The following is a 17859-nucleotide window of genomic DNA, read 5'->3' as shown; positions in this document are numbered from 1 at the left end:
CCAGTGGCTGGTTTCGCCCTCACGCATTATACACAATAGTGTTATTATATACTTTGAGAGAGGGCTTGTTCTCCGTTAGATAACCAGTCATAGACTGGGAAAAGGAAGGCGCGGTAGGGGAGAAGCAAATGAATCAAACACTTCCAACTATACAAACCATTTATTTTTCATGTAAATAACAAAAAGCGATTTATCGGAGGGCACAGGCGGAAGATGATGTGCTCAAACATCTTCCCCTTCCAAACTGACAAATTCATAGACCTGTGTAACAGTCATCAAAAACATCTCCATAAAAAACTTTGCTGTCATTATTCATCATTCAAAACTTACATCATTGGATAAATGAGAAAACGCAGTCGCAATGTTTGTGTTACATAGTTACGTAGTTACATAGTTACGTAATAGAGGAGGTTGAAAAAAGACAGATGTCCATCAAGTTCAACCTATGCTAAATTTAGACGACCGATAACTATCCTATATTTGTATTTACAGTATATTGTAAATACAAACATCGGATAAGTATCTGTCGTCTAAATGTAGCATACTGTAGGTTGAACGTGATGTAACACAAACATTGCAATTGCGTGTTCTCATGCGTTTTGTGATGTCATCGCTTCGTCAGATGAGGCAGGATTTTTTTTTTAACATTCTTAGAGAAGTCTGCTGATTTCTTTATTTTTAAGGCTTTACGTTCCAAGATTTAAGCCATTGAATGTCACTGGTTTCCCTTTGTTCAAGGACTGACTGCACTTTTAACCTCGTCACTTTGGTGAGTTAAGGCAGCAGTGCGCAAAGTGGGGGGTGCTGGATTTTTTTTGGGGGGGGGGCCGGGGGCGCATGCAGAGGTCCCGCGCTCTTACCCGAGGCATTTAAATTAAATGCCGGGGGATCGCGTGAGGCCTCTGGAACAATAAAACTTACCTTGATTCAGACACTGTGACGTGTCGCCATGGCAACGCGGCATCAAATTACACCATGGTGTCATGCGGGGTGACGTAAAACGTCCGTCTCCATGGAAATGGGGTCACGTGACGTCACGTTACGTGACCCTGTGGCGTCATTTGACGCTGCACACAAGAAAAGGGGGGTGCGAGAGCGAGCTGGCAGGGGAGCGCAGCTCAAAAAGTTTGCGCTCCCCTGAGTTAAGGAGTAATAGAAGTAGATAAGTTCACAAAAGGTTTTTTTCTGAGGCACAAGCAGCAGAATCTTGTCTTAAACCCAATGTACTGTGGGAAGCTTTCTATTTGCACCAAGGATATCTACAGCCAACCAGCCACAGGATCTGCTGTTTTTAGCATCTGTATCTCAACTCCGGTATAGAACAGATAATGGTGTGGGGTGGGGATGAAAATTCACGTTTTTCCTTTATTCACGACCTTAACACTAATGATTTAACTATAACATTTACATATGATCATATAATGCACCACGTGAATTACTTAGATGTGACCCTGTACATTGACAATAATATGACAATTCAGACTGATGTTTTCAGAAAAAAATAATTCCAGAAACTCTCTCCTTTGCGCCCAGCGTTGTCATCCTGGCTCTTTGATCAAGAGCCTCCCCAAGGCTCAATTTGTGAGATTGAAAAGATAGTGTTCCGATAATGATATGTTTCTTTCACAATCACAAGAAATGATGGACAGGTTCTTGGCTAGAGGCTACAAAAAACAAACATATTCAGGAAGCCTTTAGTTACGCAGATTCCCTTGATAGGAAGGAACTTTTTAAAAAGAAACATCCATATCATAAAACTAGATCTTGTTCATACTCCGATAACGATTATAGTTGTCCTTATTTATAACTACTTACAATAGACAAGCAAAATCCATCCGTGATATTGTCTTAAAACATTGTAACACTTTATCATTGGATAAAGATATCGCCATGTCAATTCAAGGGGGCCAAAATGTTTTTATAGAAAAGCGAAAACACTCGCTTCACATCTCTCGCCAAGTTTGTTTGATTCCTGTTTAATAAGGAATCCCCAGGTCAGGGGTATTACGATTGGCTTTTTTGCCTGTGGCAATTGTTCAATGTGTAGATATGTTCACCCCATTAAATTTCTATCTATAAATAAAAACAAGTACCGTATTAAAAGTTTCATAAATTGCCATACGAGCTTTGTTATATATATTTTACAACGTGGTTGCAAAAAAACATTAATTTCGGGCGAGATTTGCGCAGGGAGAGGCGGCTCTCTCTGAGCAGCTCTCTCTGCAGCTGAAAGAAATCTCTGGGTAAGACCTTTTCAGAGAGGCGATCTTCACGCTGCCGACTACTCGCCCATTTTGGGAATTTTGCTATCACAGGTAATCGAGGCTTTCTGCATACCGTGATGCTCAAAAAAATGGCGATTTAAATGGCCCGGTGATTGTTTTTATGAACGCTTAGAGCATAGGCCCCCAATGTCTTTTTTTTCTGCCTCTTGCCATTATCAACACTTTATACTGTACCTTTTTATTTTTTGGTTCGTAGGAAAATTAAAGTGTGGGACCTTGTGGCTGCTTTAGACCCTCGTGCTCCAGCGGGGACCCTGTGTCTGCGGACCCTCGTGGTAAGAATACCGGCAAAATACAACACAGGTTGCGTTTGGCTTTCTAACAGATCAAAAGCGTGTGAATGGTGTTCCTCATAAAACTCTGAATATTGTTTCCTAAAGATGCCTTTAAACAAGTCTCTCATTTATACAGGGAAATAGTGCAACTCGGATAACAACTGTGGAACTAAATAAGTGGCCTCTTAAATTCCTGCTAGAGTTGACATAAAACAAGATATGTGCAATTGCTGTCTCATCAAGATACCATTTTTCTATCTTGGCAAAAGATCATTAGAACCTGTTAAATGAGCCACAATGATAAGATTGCAGTTGTGGTTTCTGTATGGTGGTAACCACAGGGGATCAGATTTCAGCTCACCACACGGCTGCCGCTATGGTCGTCCAAAATTAAACCTGGCGTAGTACCAGGAAAGGAGGAACCTCCTACAGCTCTTGTTCAATTTGCGAGCAGTAGGAGAGTGTTCACAGATAGTGACTGTTCACTGCGTGCACATTTTCTTCTGCTTTGCAGTCAGAAAAACAGCTCATAAATTTGCGATGGCTTTTCGAGGGGATGTGTATTTGTATTGTTCTTTTGAATTTTTCTTTCACTCGGGTTTGTTTCTGTTAACATGACATCCAAAATGTGCACAAAGAAATCATTATTCTGTTTTAGATCAATGTTTTTATTCACATCTTAACATAAATCAGTGTGAAGCGCAGTCATCCAAAAACAAGCTTTCACTGTTTAATACATAACCTCCTTTGACTAATATACTGTACAGTGTGAGACAATTGTATAAAGAAAAAAAAACGTATTAATATCTATATTTCTTTTTCCTGCTCCACCTCCTCACTTTTCATATTTTTTTTTGTCCTCTAAAATATTCTTCCCTGTTTTTCTCATCTTTTTCTTCCACTCCCCACCCCTTTGTTCATTTAATTTCTTTCTTTTTTTTTTAATTTTATTTTATCCTGGTGGTCCATTCTCACTCTTCTACTCTCGTTCTTTTCCTCCGTTTCCCTCCTCGCGTCTCCACATATATTTTTTATTGTAGCACTATCCATTTAACACGTCTTATGACCAACTGCAGTCCCCAAGGGCCACCAACAGGCCAGGTATTCCGGATATCCATGCTTCAGCATAGGTGGCTCAGTCATTCTGACTGAGCCACTGATTGCGCCACCTGTGCTGAAGCAGGGATATCCTTAAAACCTGACCTGTTGGTGGCCCTTGAGGACTGGAGTTGGCCACTCCTGCCTTACCGAGTCTGTGAAAGTTGCCAAACAGTAGACCACACATTATTACATTTGATTTGTTCATCATTTCTCCCATCCCTGTTTAGTTGTCCAGATTGGCAAAGTTTTCCCAATAAAACAGAAAGCAGCTGGAATTTTCAGCATGGGTTTGCACTTCAAACATACTGTTGTATATCATTGTTTTTATTAATAAATGTCAGTGTCCGTTTACTAACTGGCATTATCTTTTGTCAGGAACATTCAGGGAGAGTTTTCCGTCTGCAGTTCGATGAGTTCCAGATAGTAAGCAGTTCTCACGATGACACTATTCTTGTCTGGGATTTTCTCAATGACCCAACTGCACACTCCGAGTCAGCCCATTCACCTTCTAGAACATACACCTATATCTCCAGATAAATAACACAATCGAGGACCTCACAATTGCACAGGTGAGCTCTGCAAAATCTGCAAATGTATGTATAGTAGTTCATAATTGGAAACATAGTTTGAGTAAATTACTATAAACAGTGATTCTCATCTTTCTTCTCAGGATCTTGAAACATGTCTGGTTGAATGGGCAGCCAATAAATGACAATCAAATTCATGTAAATTAGGTGCACTTACATGTGTTGGCAGATGCAATGGTTATTCCTAGATGCTTATGTGGCCAATAGTCCCTAAGGAGAGGACTGAGAACCACTGAATTCAATAATGAGTGTTTTAAGACCTGGAGGAAGGTTGAGTTGTACCATTGACTTCATGGCTTGAAACGTTGGGTCTCTAACTTAAGGATATATGACCAAAAACAATGGTCATTGATTTTGCATCTACTGTACATGTCCAGTGCTGGCTTTGACTGCTCATTCAGGATCTACTATTGCTATTATTATCATTTATTTGTGAAGCGCCAACATATTCCGCAGTGTGGTACAATGGGGTACAGAGTGATGTATATTACAAAAACATGGACAGTCCGATATATATGTGAGGACAAACATGCACATACAGCTACAGAGAGGTAATGAGGGCCCTGCTCATAAGGAACATGCCAACTTTCAAATGCAATGTAAAAACTGTTGATTGGTTGGACCGCTGTCTGGAAAAGCACCAAACAACTCACAGGGTGATAGAAAAATAAAAAAAGTTTATTGGGTTTTACATATTTAAAAAACAAAAAACATACTAGGGACAGAACAGGGACAAAATTCTCCTCCTACGCATTTCACGCTACACAGCGCTTTCTCAGGGAGTCTGCAGGAGTGGATACAAAGGTAAGTAATATAGCCCCTCATACGTAAATGATAACATCTGATGGTAATGAAACATAATGAACATATGGTGGTAATCTTCCCCATTTTAGAGACCTCTCATTGACGAGTATATTAGTATATGTATTATCTACCCTGACAACCTGGTCAGGAACTATAACTCTGCCTTATCTTCCTCTCTTGATCTACATGCCCCGCTTTCTCTCTGCCGTCCTCGCCCTTCTAACCCCAGACCCTGGCTAAACTCCCACATGCGCATACTGCGTTCCTCCACTCGTTCCTCTGAACACCTCTGGAGAAAATCTCATACGCTCGCAGACTTCATTCACTACAAATTTATGCTGTCCTGTTTCAACTCTGCCCTCTCTCAGGCTAAACAAACCTACTTTTCATCACTAATCAACACACACAAGTCTAACACACGCCAACTCTTTTCTGTCTTTGACTCTCTACTCAGACCACCCTCGGCTGCCTCCTCTTCTTCCTCCATCTCACATCAGGACTTTGCTGACCTTTTTAAGGAAAAGGTGGAATCCAGACGTCAGAACATCCCATCTGTTGCCTCTTCCCATCCCACACCGCTTCCCAACTCTCCTCCTGCCTTTCTTGACTCTTTTTCCGCTATCTCGGAGGAGGATGTATCACTGCTGATCTTCTCTTCTCCCTCTACCACTTGCCCTCTTGATCCCATTCCCTCCCATCTCCTAAAACCTGTTGCTCCTACTGTAATCCCTATGCTCACACAGATTTTTAACTCTTCCCTCTACTCTGGTACCTTTCCATCCTCCTTCAAGCATGCAACCGTTATACCATTACTCAAAAACAGCAAGCTTGACCCTACCTGTCCTAACTATCGACCTGTCTCCCTCCTGCCTTTTGCCTCCAAACTCCTTGAACGTCTTGTATTCTCTCGATTGCTACACTTTCTCAACACCTATTCTCTTCTAGACCCTCTACAATCTGGCTTCCGCACTGCTCACTCTACAGAAACAGCCCTCACTACAATAACTGACGACCTCCATGCTGCCAAAGACAGAGGTCATTACACTCTGCTCATATTACTCGACCTCTCTGCAGCATTTGACACCGTGGACCACCCTCTTCTCCTCCACATTCTCCATACTATTGGTATTCGTAACAAAATTCTATCCTGGATATCCTCTTACATCTCCCATCGTACTTTCATTGTCTCTCTTGCTAACACCTCCTCCTCCTCTATTGATCGCTCTGTGGGGGTACCCCAGGGCTCTGTGCTGGGACACACTCTCTCTAGGTGACCTAATCACATCTTTTGGGTTTAAATATCACCTCTATGCTGACGACACACAAATTTACCTTTCAACCCCGGACCTTACAATGTTAAGTGCGCGCTGACTGCCACGAATATCCTTTGGAAAATCTCCTCAACGCTGCTCCCCGTCTCCCATGATCAGCAGGGCTAGAGAACACTCACATAACATACAGACAAAAGGGGATTGGGGGCGCAAAGAAAAGAGATCATCAGTATATAGTAAAATAGATCAATTTATGAAGAAATAAAATATCAAGTACAAAGACTTACAGTAAAAGTAGATTATATAGATCAAAGTACACCAGGCAGTAAAACAGCACAGCAGGAACGTCCGTAGTTCAAGTTAATTCCCTTCTCCGGACTGCAGATTTCTTGTGCTGAGGGGAAAATTCCTCTCACATTCAAAACATTTCTAAAACTTGTCGCTTTTTCCTCCGCAATATCACAAAGATACGCCCTTTCCTCTGTTACTCGACTGCTAAAACTCTGACTCAGGCCCTCATTCTCTCCCGTCTCGATTACTGCAACCTCCTGCTGTCCGGCCTTCCTGCCTCTCACCTGTCTCCCCTACAATCTATCCTAAACGCTGCTGCCAGAATCACTCTACTCTTTCCTAAATCTGTCTCCGCGTCTCCCCTCCTGAAATCCCTCTCCTGGCTTCCGATCAAATCCCGCATCTCACACTCAATTCTCCTCCTCACTTTTAAAGCTTTACACTCTTCTGCCCCTCCTTACATCTCAGCCCTAATTTCTCACTATGCACCATCCCGACTCTTGCGTTCTTCTCAAGGATGTCTTCTTTCTACCCCCTTTGTATCTAAAGCTCTCTCCCACCTTAAGCCTTTCTCACTTTCTGCCCTGCACCTCTGGAATGCCCTTCCCCTCAATACCCGACTAACACCCTCTCTATCCACCTTTAAGACCCACCTTAAGACACATTTGCTTAAAGAAGCATATGAATAGCACTGTGGATAATCCTGGACACATGATACATAAAGCTTGGCCCCCTGCAGACGCACTTACTAGAATTCCCGCCTACTGTCTCTGTACGTTCTCCCCTACCTACCAAATAGATTGTAAGCTCCTCGGATTAAGGACTCCCCTTCCTTAATGTTACTTTTATGTCTGAAGCACTTATTCCCATGACTTGTTATTTATATTATTTGTTATTTATATTATTACAACATGTATTACTACTGTGAAGCGCTATGTACATTTATGGCGCTATATAAATAAAGACATACAATACAATCTAGCGTGTATCCCTGGTTAATATTAAGCCACGGCAATAAAATATGACCAACTTTCAAATGCCACTACTATTTTTGATCCTGCACGGACTGGTCTGTAGGACATGAACACACGGGGGAGTGCTGCCATCTTGCTACACACGGTCTTTTTTATTAGCTATATGTTTATTATATATATAGCACTAATAATAAACACAGCACTGTACATAGCATTCTGCAGGCTCTGGAGTTTAATATTGTCCACTTCCTTGTTAGAATACATTTCGCAGGGTTTTAGCTGATTTTTTCAAATGTGTTCAATGCATAAATGTAAGTAAAATGTAACCATTGTCACCTTTTTGTTCTCCTGCAGGACCTATTCAAAAGTATGGTAATTGAATCAGCTACAAATACTGGGAAATGATCTACTGGACCAGTATTTGATGAAACAGGAGGAACCGTGGTCCTGACATATCCTGGAATAATGTCAGGAAGTTGGAAACAGCCCGGGTCGATCTGCACAGCGGACTGCTGGAGCGCTGCTATCAGAAGATACCCTTTTACCCCATTCATTGCTAGAGGGGCCTGCAACGCTTTGCACAGCGATGGGTTACCGACCCCTGTAGCAGTGATGAAGGTAACGTCAACAAACTGTTGCAATTTAGAAAAGGAGATTATATCAGTCACAGATATTCTATAAATATATTTAAATGTCTTGCCGGGATTTGTGCTGCTTTGCTGTTAACAGAATAACAGTTTCCACTGTGCCCCACACTCACAAACTGCTTTACAGGAGCAATCCAAGCAATATCCTACATGTGTTTTTTTTTTTTTTAATAAATCAGTTCTGTAGTATTAGATATTACTTAAATTTTGTAATGCCATTTTGAATGAGTTTTAATATACTGAGCATCCTTTAATTTCTATAGCAGGTTTTAGCACACCTCCCCAGCAGTGCAAGATGTTTGCAACACTCTACCTATTTGTTATAATTTGTTGCCAATATTCCCAGCAGTTTCAGCTGCAAACTGTAATAATAGATCATGTTCTTTTAGGAATATAAGAATACATTGTAGCTGCTGAGTTACACTGACTGAAGAATTGATTGAAACTGAAAAGCAGCCATTTAGTTAACCTTGGGAAGCAGGATCTTTATGCTGATCGATCACGGGAGAACGAATCGATCGATAGCTTAGGTAATTGGTCTTCAATAAAGCTAATCAAAGGCTGCATACAGTTAGGTCCGGAAATAATTGGACACTGACACAATTTTCATAATTTTGGCTCTGTACGCCACCACAATGGATTTGAAATGAAACAACTGAGATGGAAAAGAAGTGCAGACTTTCAGCTTTAATTCAAGGGGTTGAAAAAAAATATCGTATGAAACGTTTAGGAATTGCAACTATTTTCATACACAGTCCCCTTATTTCAGGGGCTCAAATGTAATTGGACAAATGAACACAATCATAAATAAAATGTTTATTTTTAATACTCTGTCGAGAATCCTTTGCAGGCAATGACTGCTTGAAATCTGGAATGCATGGACATCACCAAACGCTGGGTTTCCTCCTTTTTGATGCTTTGCCAGGCCTTTACTGCAGCTGTCTTCAGTTGTTGTTTGTTCGTGGGTCTTTCTGCCTTAAGTTGTGTCTTCAGCAAGTGAAATGCATGCTCGATCGGGTTGAGATCAAGTGATTGACTTGGCCATTGCAGAATATTCCACTTCTTTGCCTTAAAAAAAACTCCTGGGTTGCTTTCGCAGTATGTTTTGGGTCATTGTCCATCTGCAAAGTGAAGCACCATCCAATCAACTTCGCTGAATTTGGCTGAATCTGAGCAGACAATATATCCCTCTACACTTCAGAATTTATCCAGCTGCTTCTGTTTTCTGTCAAATCATCAATAAACACTAGTGACCCAGTGCCATTGTAAGCCATGCATGCCCATGCCATCACACTGCCTCCACCGTGTTTTACAGAAGATGTGGTATGCTTCGGATCATGAGCCGTTCCAAGCCTTCTCCATACTTTTTTCTTCCCATCATTCTGTTACAGGTTGATCTTAGTTTCATCTATCCAAAGAATGCTGTTCCAGAACTGGTCTGGGTTTTTTAGATATTGTTTGGCAAAGTCTAATCTGGCCTTTCTATTCTTGAGGCTTATGAATGGTTTGCACCTTGTGGTGAACCCTCTGTATTTGCTCTCGTGAAGTCTTCTCTTTATGGTAGATTTGGATAATGATATGCCTACCTTCTGGAGAGTGTTCTTCACTTTGCTGGATGTTGTGAAGGGGTTTTTCTTTACCATGGAAAGGATCCTACGATCATCCACCACTGTTGTCTTCCGTGGACGTCCAGGCCTTTATGTGTTGCAGATCTCACCAGTGCATTCTATTTTTCTCAGAATGTACCAAACTGTTGATTTGGCCACTCCTAATGTTCCTGCTATCTCTCTGATGGATTTTCTTTTTTTTTGTAGCCTAAGAATGCCCTGTTTCACTTGCATTGAGAGCTCCTTAATTGATGATGAAATAACGAAGGAATAGCCCACACCTGTCCATGAAACAGCCTCTGAGTCAATTGTCCAATTAATTTTGGTCCCTTGAAAAAGAGGGGGCTACATATTAAAGAGATGTAATTCCTAAACCCTTCCTCCAATTTGGATGTGAATACCCTCAAATTAAAGCTGCTAGACTGCACTTTAAGCCCATATTCATTATTTAACTGTAACTTAAATTTATTTTGGTACACAGCCAAAATAACAAAACTTGTATCAGTGTCCAATTGTTTCCGGACCTAACTGTATATTAAAACTATATATATATATAACTTCTTTTTTTTTCCAAAGTGCTGCTTGGATTGCCTCTTTAAGGTGTGGTTACATACGGAAATCTGCCGAACGTTTGCAAGTACTTGTGGAATAGGTGATTTTCTTTTATGTGAATGACTAAGTCCCTAGTGATATAAAATGTATGTCTTTTTATCACTAAGCATGGCAGGTTGTTGTTTTTCTTATTTATTTATTTTCAACTTGTCATTCTTCAATGATTGGTTGTATTTCCATTTTTTTCCTATGGTAACAATTCAAGTGTGGTAGACATCTGTATAGTTATTGTTGGGCCATTAAAAGCATTGAGTATAAATAAACTGATCAGAAATGTTCTTGTCACAGGATACAGATGCAGCGGCCCTTATTCGAACACTTCACGCGTTGTATACCTTGGAATACCCATGTCATGGCGCGTGATTTCTTCCAACCGTACCGCCTTTAGACGCGAGTGCAGAAAATGGCATTTTTGTGTTCTGGTTTTTAAACACCTGAAATTGACACAGTAGCACAGTACTGTACACATTACAAATCATTCATTTCTGCCACGGATACACGAAGAATTGCACCCAAAGAAACAGAATCCATGAAATTCAAACAAAGCAACCGCGATAAACATGTGTGCCCGGGGCGATTGGCCGCAGTAATGTCACGTGGAATACAGCAGGGCACACGAAAACAGCTCCATGATTTGTTCAAATAACAGGCGCTGCATCTGTAGAACAAATCACACTTATCGCTGCAGTGCTCAAAATCTGTTTCTTTTCCCTCGTTATGTCTCATTTTATCTCTAAATCTGTGTGTTAAGGTTCCTGTCTTACTTTCTTCTTTGCTTCCTATTTGTCTCTTTTGTCCTGGACCTCAGTACAGAGGAGCCACAATAGAGGAGTATGATTTTCTTGCATGACTCCCAGGTCTTGCTCCTTATCTAAGTGGACAGTTTAGTTTTCCAGGTTGCACTTGTTGAAAATACAGTTTTATTCATCCCATCCTGCGTGTCGTCCACAAATATTGGGCAGGTTCTGTACATTCAAGTGCAGAACATAAACCGATGACTTCCTTGATGGGGAAATTAATGTTCTATGTTTGGCACATGCATAGTGTGTTCCTCGGTTGAAAAGTCTCTTTCCTATACTACAGTTACCAATCTCTGATCCCATTAGATGTTTGCAATGTTGCCACTTTTAGCAAGGTTAATACATCAGTGTTGAGCGGTTACAGAGCGCGCTGTATATGAGTTAAGAATACAAAGAACTTACACTTTCAAAATGTTAGCTAAAGTTACTCAAAATACATGTTGCTACATTTCATTTTTTAATCGTAAGCAAATAAGAGAAACGAACAGAATTCAATTACACATCTGTCACCCGTAGGCCAACATTTCTACTGCAATATCCTTCCACTGCAGAACAGTATAGTTATAGCAGCAATTAATGCTTCCGATGGGGTGTTGCACCAGGACTCGCAACACACAAGCGAGAGCAGACACCATTATCGAGATATCAGCCACCCGTGAAAAAGGGGCGGATCTAACGTGATATTACACCCGATGGCGCACACCTGCAGGTGCAATAACTCCTGCTACATCTGTACATTCACTCCTGCTAACTGGTCTGGTTATCTGGTGCCTTATATATACCCAAGAAGGTCATTTCCAACAGGTGGTGTTTTTGGTGACTAGCGATGAAAGGCTTTTCATGTTGATGAGTTATGAGTAAATATCTTGGCAGGGATAGAATTGAATTGCAATCACCATCAGAAATACTGACCCATGAGTGATTGAATTCACATTCCCTTCACAACTGATAGCTGAACAGCACTCATAAACATAACACAAAGGGAGGGTACCCAGCACTCAAACAAAATAATGAAAGAAAGCCGAAATGTCAAAAAGATTTTACTAGACTTTAGCCACAAAATACCAGGGCATGTAGTGTCTACTGTGCTGTTACTCAGAGTAGTGTAAATAGCAAAAAGTCAGTTTACAGATGTAGTAAAAACATACAATTGATGTGCAAAAAGTGGAATGGGAGAACAAACGGTAAGGGAATGTAGGAGGAAAAGACAAGGGAATAGGGGGGAGGGAATAAGACAAAGATAAGGGGGGCAACATTTCGGGCGTAATGCCCCTTCTTCTGCCCGTTCCCCAAGACCACAGCGGTCAAGGGTACTTCCCTTATGTCCTATAAGGACAGTGTCTCCCATCAAGTAAAAAATGCAATGGCAAAGAGGGTGGGATGGGATGCATTATTAACCTTCCTGCCATAGGTACACCTTTTGACTTACCTGTTGCTTGTCATTAGGCTGGATATTGCAGTGTTATCCTTTGGTCATATGCATAAACATTTCACCCTCTTTGCCACTGCATGTTTTACTTGCTGGGATACACGGTCCTTATATGACATAAGGGAAGTACCCTTGATTGCTGTGATCTTGGGGAACGGGCTAGAAGAAGGGGCATTACACCCCGAAACGTTGCCCCCCTTATCTTTGTCTTGTTCCCTCCCTCCCTTTTCCCTTGTCTTTTCCTCCTACATTCCCTCACCATTTTTTCTCCCATTCCACTTTTTGCACACCAATTGTATGTTTGTACTATATCTGAAAAATTACTTTTTGCTATTTACTCTACTCTGAGTAACAGCACAGCACACGCTACATGCCCTGGTATTTTGTGGCTATATTCTAGTAAAATCTCCTTTTGACATTTCGGCTTTCTTTCATTATTTAGTTTGAGTCCTGGGTACCCTCCCTTTGTGTTATATATTGTCTATGAGGAGGGTATAGGGTCCGTCCAGGTTCCCGTGTACCACTGTCATATTTTATCTTCATTACACTATTAGAGTGCTGTTTAATCTATATACTTTCTGCACTCATATACATGCATTTATATCTGCAGTGATGGTGTAATTTATATTTTTACTAGCTCTAGCTCTGCACATTCTACTTTGAATACAAATTAATAAGTATGGGACCAATAACTCATGAGGTCTCATGCCTCAAAGCACTAAGGATATAAAAAAATCAAAGCATCTGCAATGTTGTATTTAGAAAACGGAATTCTTATTTGTTTTATTATTGGTATCTAAAATTAAACTACTGTAGTTGGAATAGCACGAGTCTGCATCTAAGGTACTTCACCTTTTATTCCGTGGTTCTGACTAATCTTAAAGAAGTTTATCAGTTTTATCCATTATTTTCTGACAACTGCAGGGAGGAAGAAGAAAAAATAAAGCTCTCGAATTATATTTCGACCCGTCGCAAAGAGACAGCACACTGACGAGAAGGAAGATAAATTGAGAAACTTGAAGATTATTTTCTTCAGTGCTGGTGTTTTTTTATACTCTGTTCTTGCTTTTGCTGTTTTTTATTCCCTTGCTTCTCCAAATGATTTCTACTACAAAAGTAGTAGAAAGTAGAGTTTCATTTAGAAGAACATTTATTTGACCCAAGGCATGCTTTAATTATAGGGAATTCAATGAAAACATTCATCACCAACATTGGACAAACCATTGATGGCCTTTGTAATCTTTAATCTCATTTCTAATCCTAGTGATAAGTTTGAGCCAAGTCATTATTCTGCTATGGTGTAGTGTAGTAGTGTGCTACTGTTATGTCATCTTTGCATTTCATACTATAAACATGTTTTAATTAGCCTGACACAATTTATTGTAGAAACATTTTTTGGATTGGGTTATTCGAATCAGAGATGTAACAATCCTGGGATATAGAAAACAAATATTAGCGTGTAAAGTACAGCAGGGGAAAATAATTGCTATTTAATTTAGATTGGGGAAGCTGAATTTTAAATCATTCTTGTCATATCAACATTTGTTACGTTTTCTTCTAACATATCACAGAATTACAAATACAGTATACACACCAACATATACTACAGTATGTACTGTGGTGGAACTAATGTGAGTTGCAGCAAATCATGCATAAGGTATTATAATATACTGTGATCTGGACCAAGTAATCAAATATCCTGTTTTAAAAGGGAAAGTACTTGTGCCAAAAGGTTCGATTAGAGCAGAATCTGAGGAAATGATCACTTGATCATTTGTTCTGCCAAAGTAGAACTGAGCATTAAGTATTCAATCTAAAAGCATAACCCTTGGAACGTATGATGTATATTACAATCCTTGTTATTGCCTTACTTGACCAAACTGTGTAATATTTATTTTACCAAATCATAATGTTTTCACGCTGCTAGAAAAAGTCTTTGTGATCTTTTGCCATGACACATTTAACTTTCATGTTTAATAACACTGACGTTGATGAATGATTTACTATGGGGGTTTACACTTAATCTGTAATGGACATGCATTAAAGGTGTTTGATTTATTTTTTCATTTTTTTTACATTTTATACTAAATTCTGCATTATTTTCTGACTGATTTGATTGCCTTGTTCTGTAGTGTAAGTAAAGTCATTTTTAAATGAATAGTTTGTTACAGCGCTCAAATAGTCTATGTCAAAGAGTAATAAGATGCTGATTGAGAAATAAAGAAATCTTAAATTGCATTGTTTCAGTAGCAGCTATTATAGATGTAAAATATGGACTTACATTTAAAAAGGCAAAAGCCCATTACTGAAATTTAATTCGGCCTATATTGAACCACTTTTTATTGTACTGTAATATATGTTTAAATCTAAAAAACAATTATGGATTTGGAAGAAATGGCTCAGTGAGCCAATACGATATCCCAAGTATAACATGTTTTATTACTAGAATAGTGTGACAAATAAGCTTTTTGACAAATAAACAACAAACATAGATCTGTGTAGTGTTTTGGTGTGATGCCTGTACTAATGCATGGAGACGAACCTTGATAACCTTTGAGTTTGGTGTAGATAATGTAACCTATTTGTGTTTGAGCAACATTAAAAGGGAATGCTTCATACTTAAATCAGCACAATAATCCTGGACAGTTATAATCACTATGTTCTCTATTAAATATTGGACGTGCTTTCCTTGTGATGTGTTTTGAACCAGGTAATATCCACTTTTGCGAGAAGCAGGGAATAGATGTTTTTAATATATTAAAATATTGCAAAACAGTTTCTTCAAAGCTGGGCATTTTTGTAGACTTTTTTTTAAAGATCACAAAAGTGACATTGATTTCATTATGTATAGCTATAATTGGTACAGTTTCAGGAGTAGTTTTTATTTATATATACCTTTTTGCATCTGATGTTTGTTGGCTACTTGGCAATAATAAAAATACCTGCAGTATTGAACTAAAGTTATTCCACCTTAACCTCAGAATTTACTAAACCACAAGCAATTATTGCATAGAATGATTTTAATGGTCGATACTGGACATTTTATGGACCACTGTTTCTTCTTCTCATCCTTGTTGCAAGTCTTTCAAAATAATTTATTTATTTATTTGTATAGCATGTTTATGGGGTGTGCGCTAGGGTTTTTCCTTTGAGATTTCCATATCGGAACACGAATACAGTATTGCAAATCTTCAACGCAACCACACACTTACATACAGCAGATTAGTGCTTTATTAACAAATTGGTAATTCAGCATGGGTGAAAATACGCTTACAGGTGCAAATGAAAAGCATAATATTTCTGGATTCCAGACCAAAACACAGCATTTGATTTGTTTAGCCACGTGTAAGTTACATAGTTACATGCATTTGGGACCGGAAGGTGTTCCCCCCATAAAAGACTTTATTTGCACACATGGTATAATTATGAGTTGTTGCCTTACTCTTATCGTATTTTAATTATTTTAACGTGTTAGGATTAAAAAAAATTTTTTTTTGTTCTGACTCACTTTATTACCAGAATTTGTTAAGAAAAATGATTTGAAAATATGATGTATGTGATGTACTAATGTTCACTTGGGATGGGCTCTTGGTATACCATTTTTAAATTGTTCAATGGAAAGTTAAAATATAAATATGATAATAAACTGTGGTAATTGAATTGTGTTTGCCATTTTTTTCTGCCATCGTTCTGTGACGTTACAAATTGGGTAAGAATACATCTGCTATGTATTATTTTAACGTGTGAGCTTGGGGGATATGTTCTATTCTCCAGAGCTGAGAACAGATGAGATTGTTCGTTTGATACAAATCCTGAAGAAGGGGGCATTCTATCATCTATATATTTCTCAAAGTGTTCTATGTGTCTTTGTCTGTATGTGTCTCCCTGTGTCCCTAGCGGCAATCACATTGGACCTTTGGCCTGTCACTCCGCCTCAGGCCAATGAGATGGCTCCCTTGGCCCGCCCGCCCCCGCACACCTCTCATTGGCCTGAGGCGGAGTGACGGGCCAAAGGTCACACACACACACTCACACACTCACACACTGGCGCTCTCACATCCCCACGGCTCTCTTTGCCCCCTGTCCTCCCCCCCCCCCCCCCCCCACACACACAGAGCACGCACTGTGCGGCTCCCCCTCACATAGGCCGCTCCCCGTCCCCGAGGGCGCTCCTCCGGCTGTCTCCGCCTCTCCCCGCGAAAGGCACAGCACCTCCTCACTGGACCGTCTCAGCCTCTCCGCTGAGGAGCCCGAGGTGGAAGAGGAGGGCGGCCGGTACCCGTAGCAAGAGGAGCGCGACCGTGTGCAAGGTGAGTAAACGCAGGGGAATGGGTTATTTAACGCGTCCCTGACTCACCCTGCCCTTTGCACCCCCCTGCCCCCCTGCCTCCCCTGCCCTCCCTCCCCTGCCCTTTGCCCCCTGCCCTTTGCCCCCTGGCCTCCCTTCCCCTGCCCTTTGCCCCTGCCCTCCCTCCCCCTGCAATTTTTCCCCTTCCCTCCCTCCCGCTACCATGCCCCCTGCCCTTCCACACCCGGGCAACGCCGGGTATATCAGCTAGTTCTAGATATATGCAGGAAATCCGTGTGGATAAAAAACGGAGCACAGCCACAATGAATATAAGGGCTGCAATACCAAACTGAGTTTAAAAACAATTTAATGACAAATGTGACAACATGGATGGAGTGGAAAAAGTAACTAACGCGTTTCACGCATCTTCCAGCGCTTCGTCACATTTGTCATTAAATTGTTTTTAAACTCAGTTTGGTATTGCAGCCCTTATATTCATTGCGGCTGTGCTCCGTTTTTTATCCACACGGATTTCCTGCATTTACCTCTTCAGCGTGAGGCACGCACATGGACCTGGACTGCATCTCACTGTGAGAAACTGCTTACCGTTAGCCCACATTATAGCTTTAAAACAGTGGGAATTGGATTGTTGATACAATACATATTCAGCTCTACAACCAAGGGAGGGGGTCCATAGGTGGAGAATCAGTCAGTGCTTGTTGTCATAGGATCTGACTATATTATCAACCAACATATACCTTATATATACACCCCCACCCCCCCGCATGAGTATATTTTGTCTTTGCAAATATGTTACTCTATGATGCATTTGAAGTCCTTGTCTCCTAGCACATTTAGACACTTCAATCAATTGTGGATTGTCCCTCT

At 40.4% G+C, this 17859-nt stretch overlaps 1 protein-coding gene across 8 annotated transcripts in view; it reads left to right on the top strand.

Moving 5' to 3' along the window:
* The window catches only part of BTRC (beta-transducin repeat containing E3 ubiquitin protein ligase), a 153716-nt gene extending 137358 nt beyond the window's left edge, over positions 1-16358 (top strand). For 7 of the 8 annotated variants that reach the window (XM_075612441.1, XM_075612440.1, XM_075612439.1 and 4 more), the window contains 3 exons: positions 2482-2560; positions 4037-4230; positions 7943-12269. In XM_075612441.1, the coding sequence (XP_075468556.1) occupies positions 2482-2560; positions 4037-4198 (241 nt within the window). In that variant the 3' untranslated portion in view covers positions 4199-4230; positions 7943-12269. Of the gene's footprint in view, positions 1-2481; positions 2561-4036; positions 4231-7942; positions 12270-13607 lie in introns of those variants that run through there. The other variant, XR_012803585.1, reaches the window with a different exon arrangement.
* Positions 16359-17859: the final 1501 nt, after the last annotated feature.

The sequence above is a fragment of the Ascaphus truei genome, chromosome 8 (assembly GCF_040206685.1).
Source record: "Ascaphus truei isolate aAscTru1 chromosome 8, aAscTru1.hap1, whole genome shotgun sequence".
Classification (NCBI taxonomy): domain Eukaryota; kingdom Metazoa; phylum Chordata; class Amphibia; order Anura; family Ascaphidae; genus Ascaphus; species Ascaphus truei.
The sequence above is the reverse complement of the archived record's forward strand: the minus strand, read 5'-3'. Positions and strand labels throughout refer to the sequence as shown.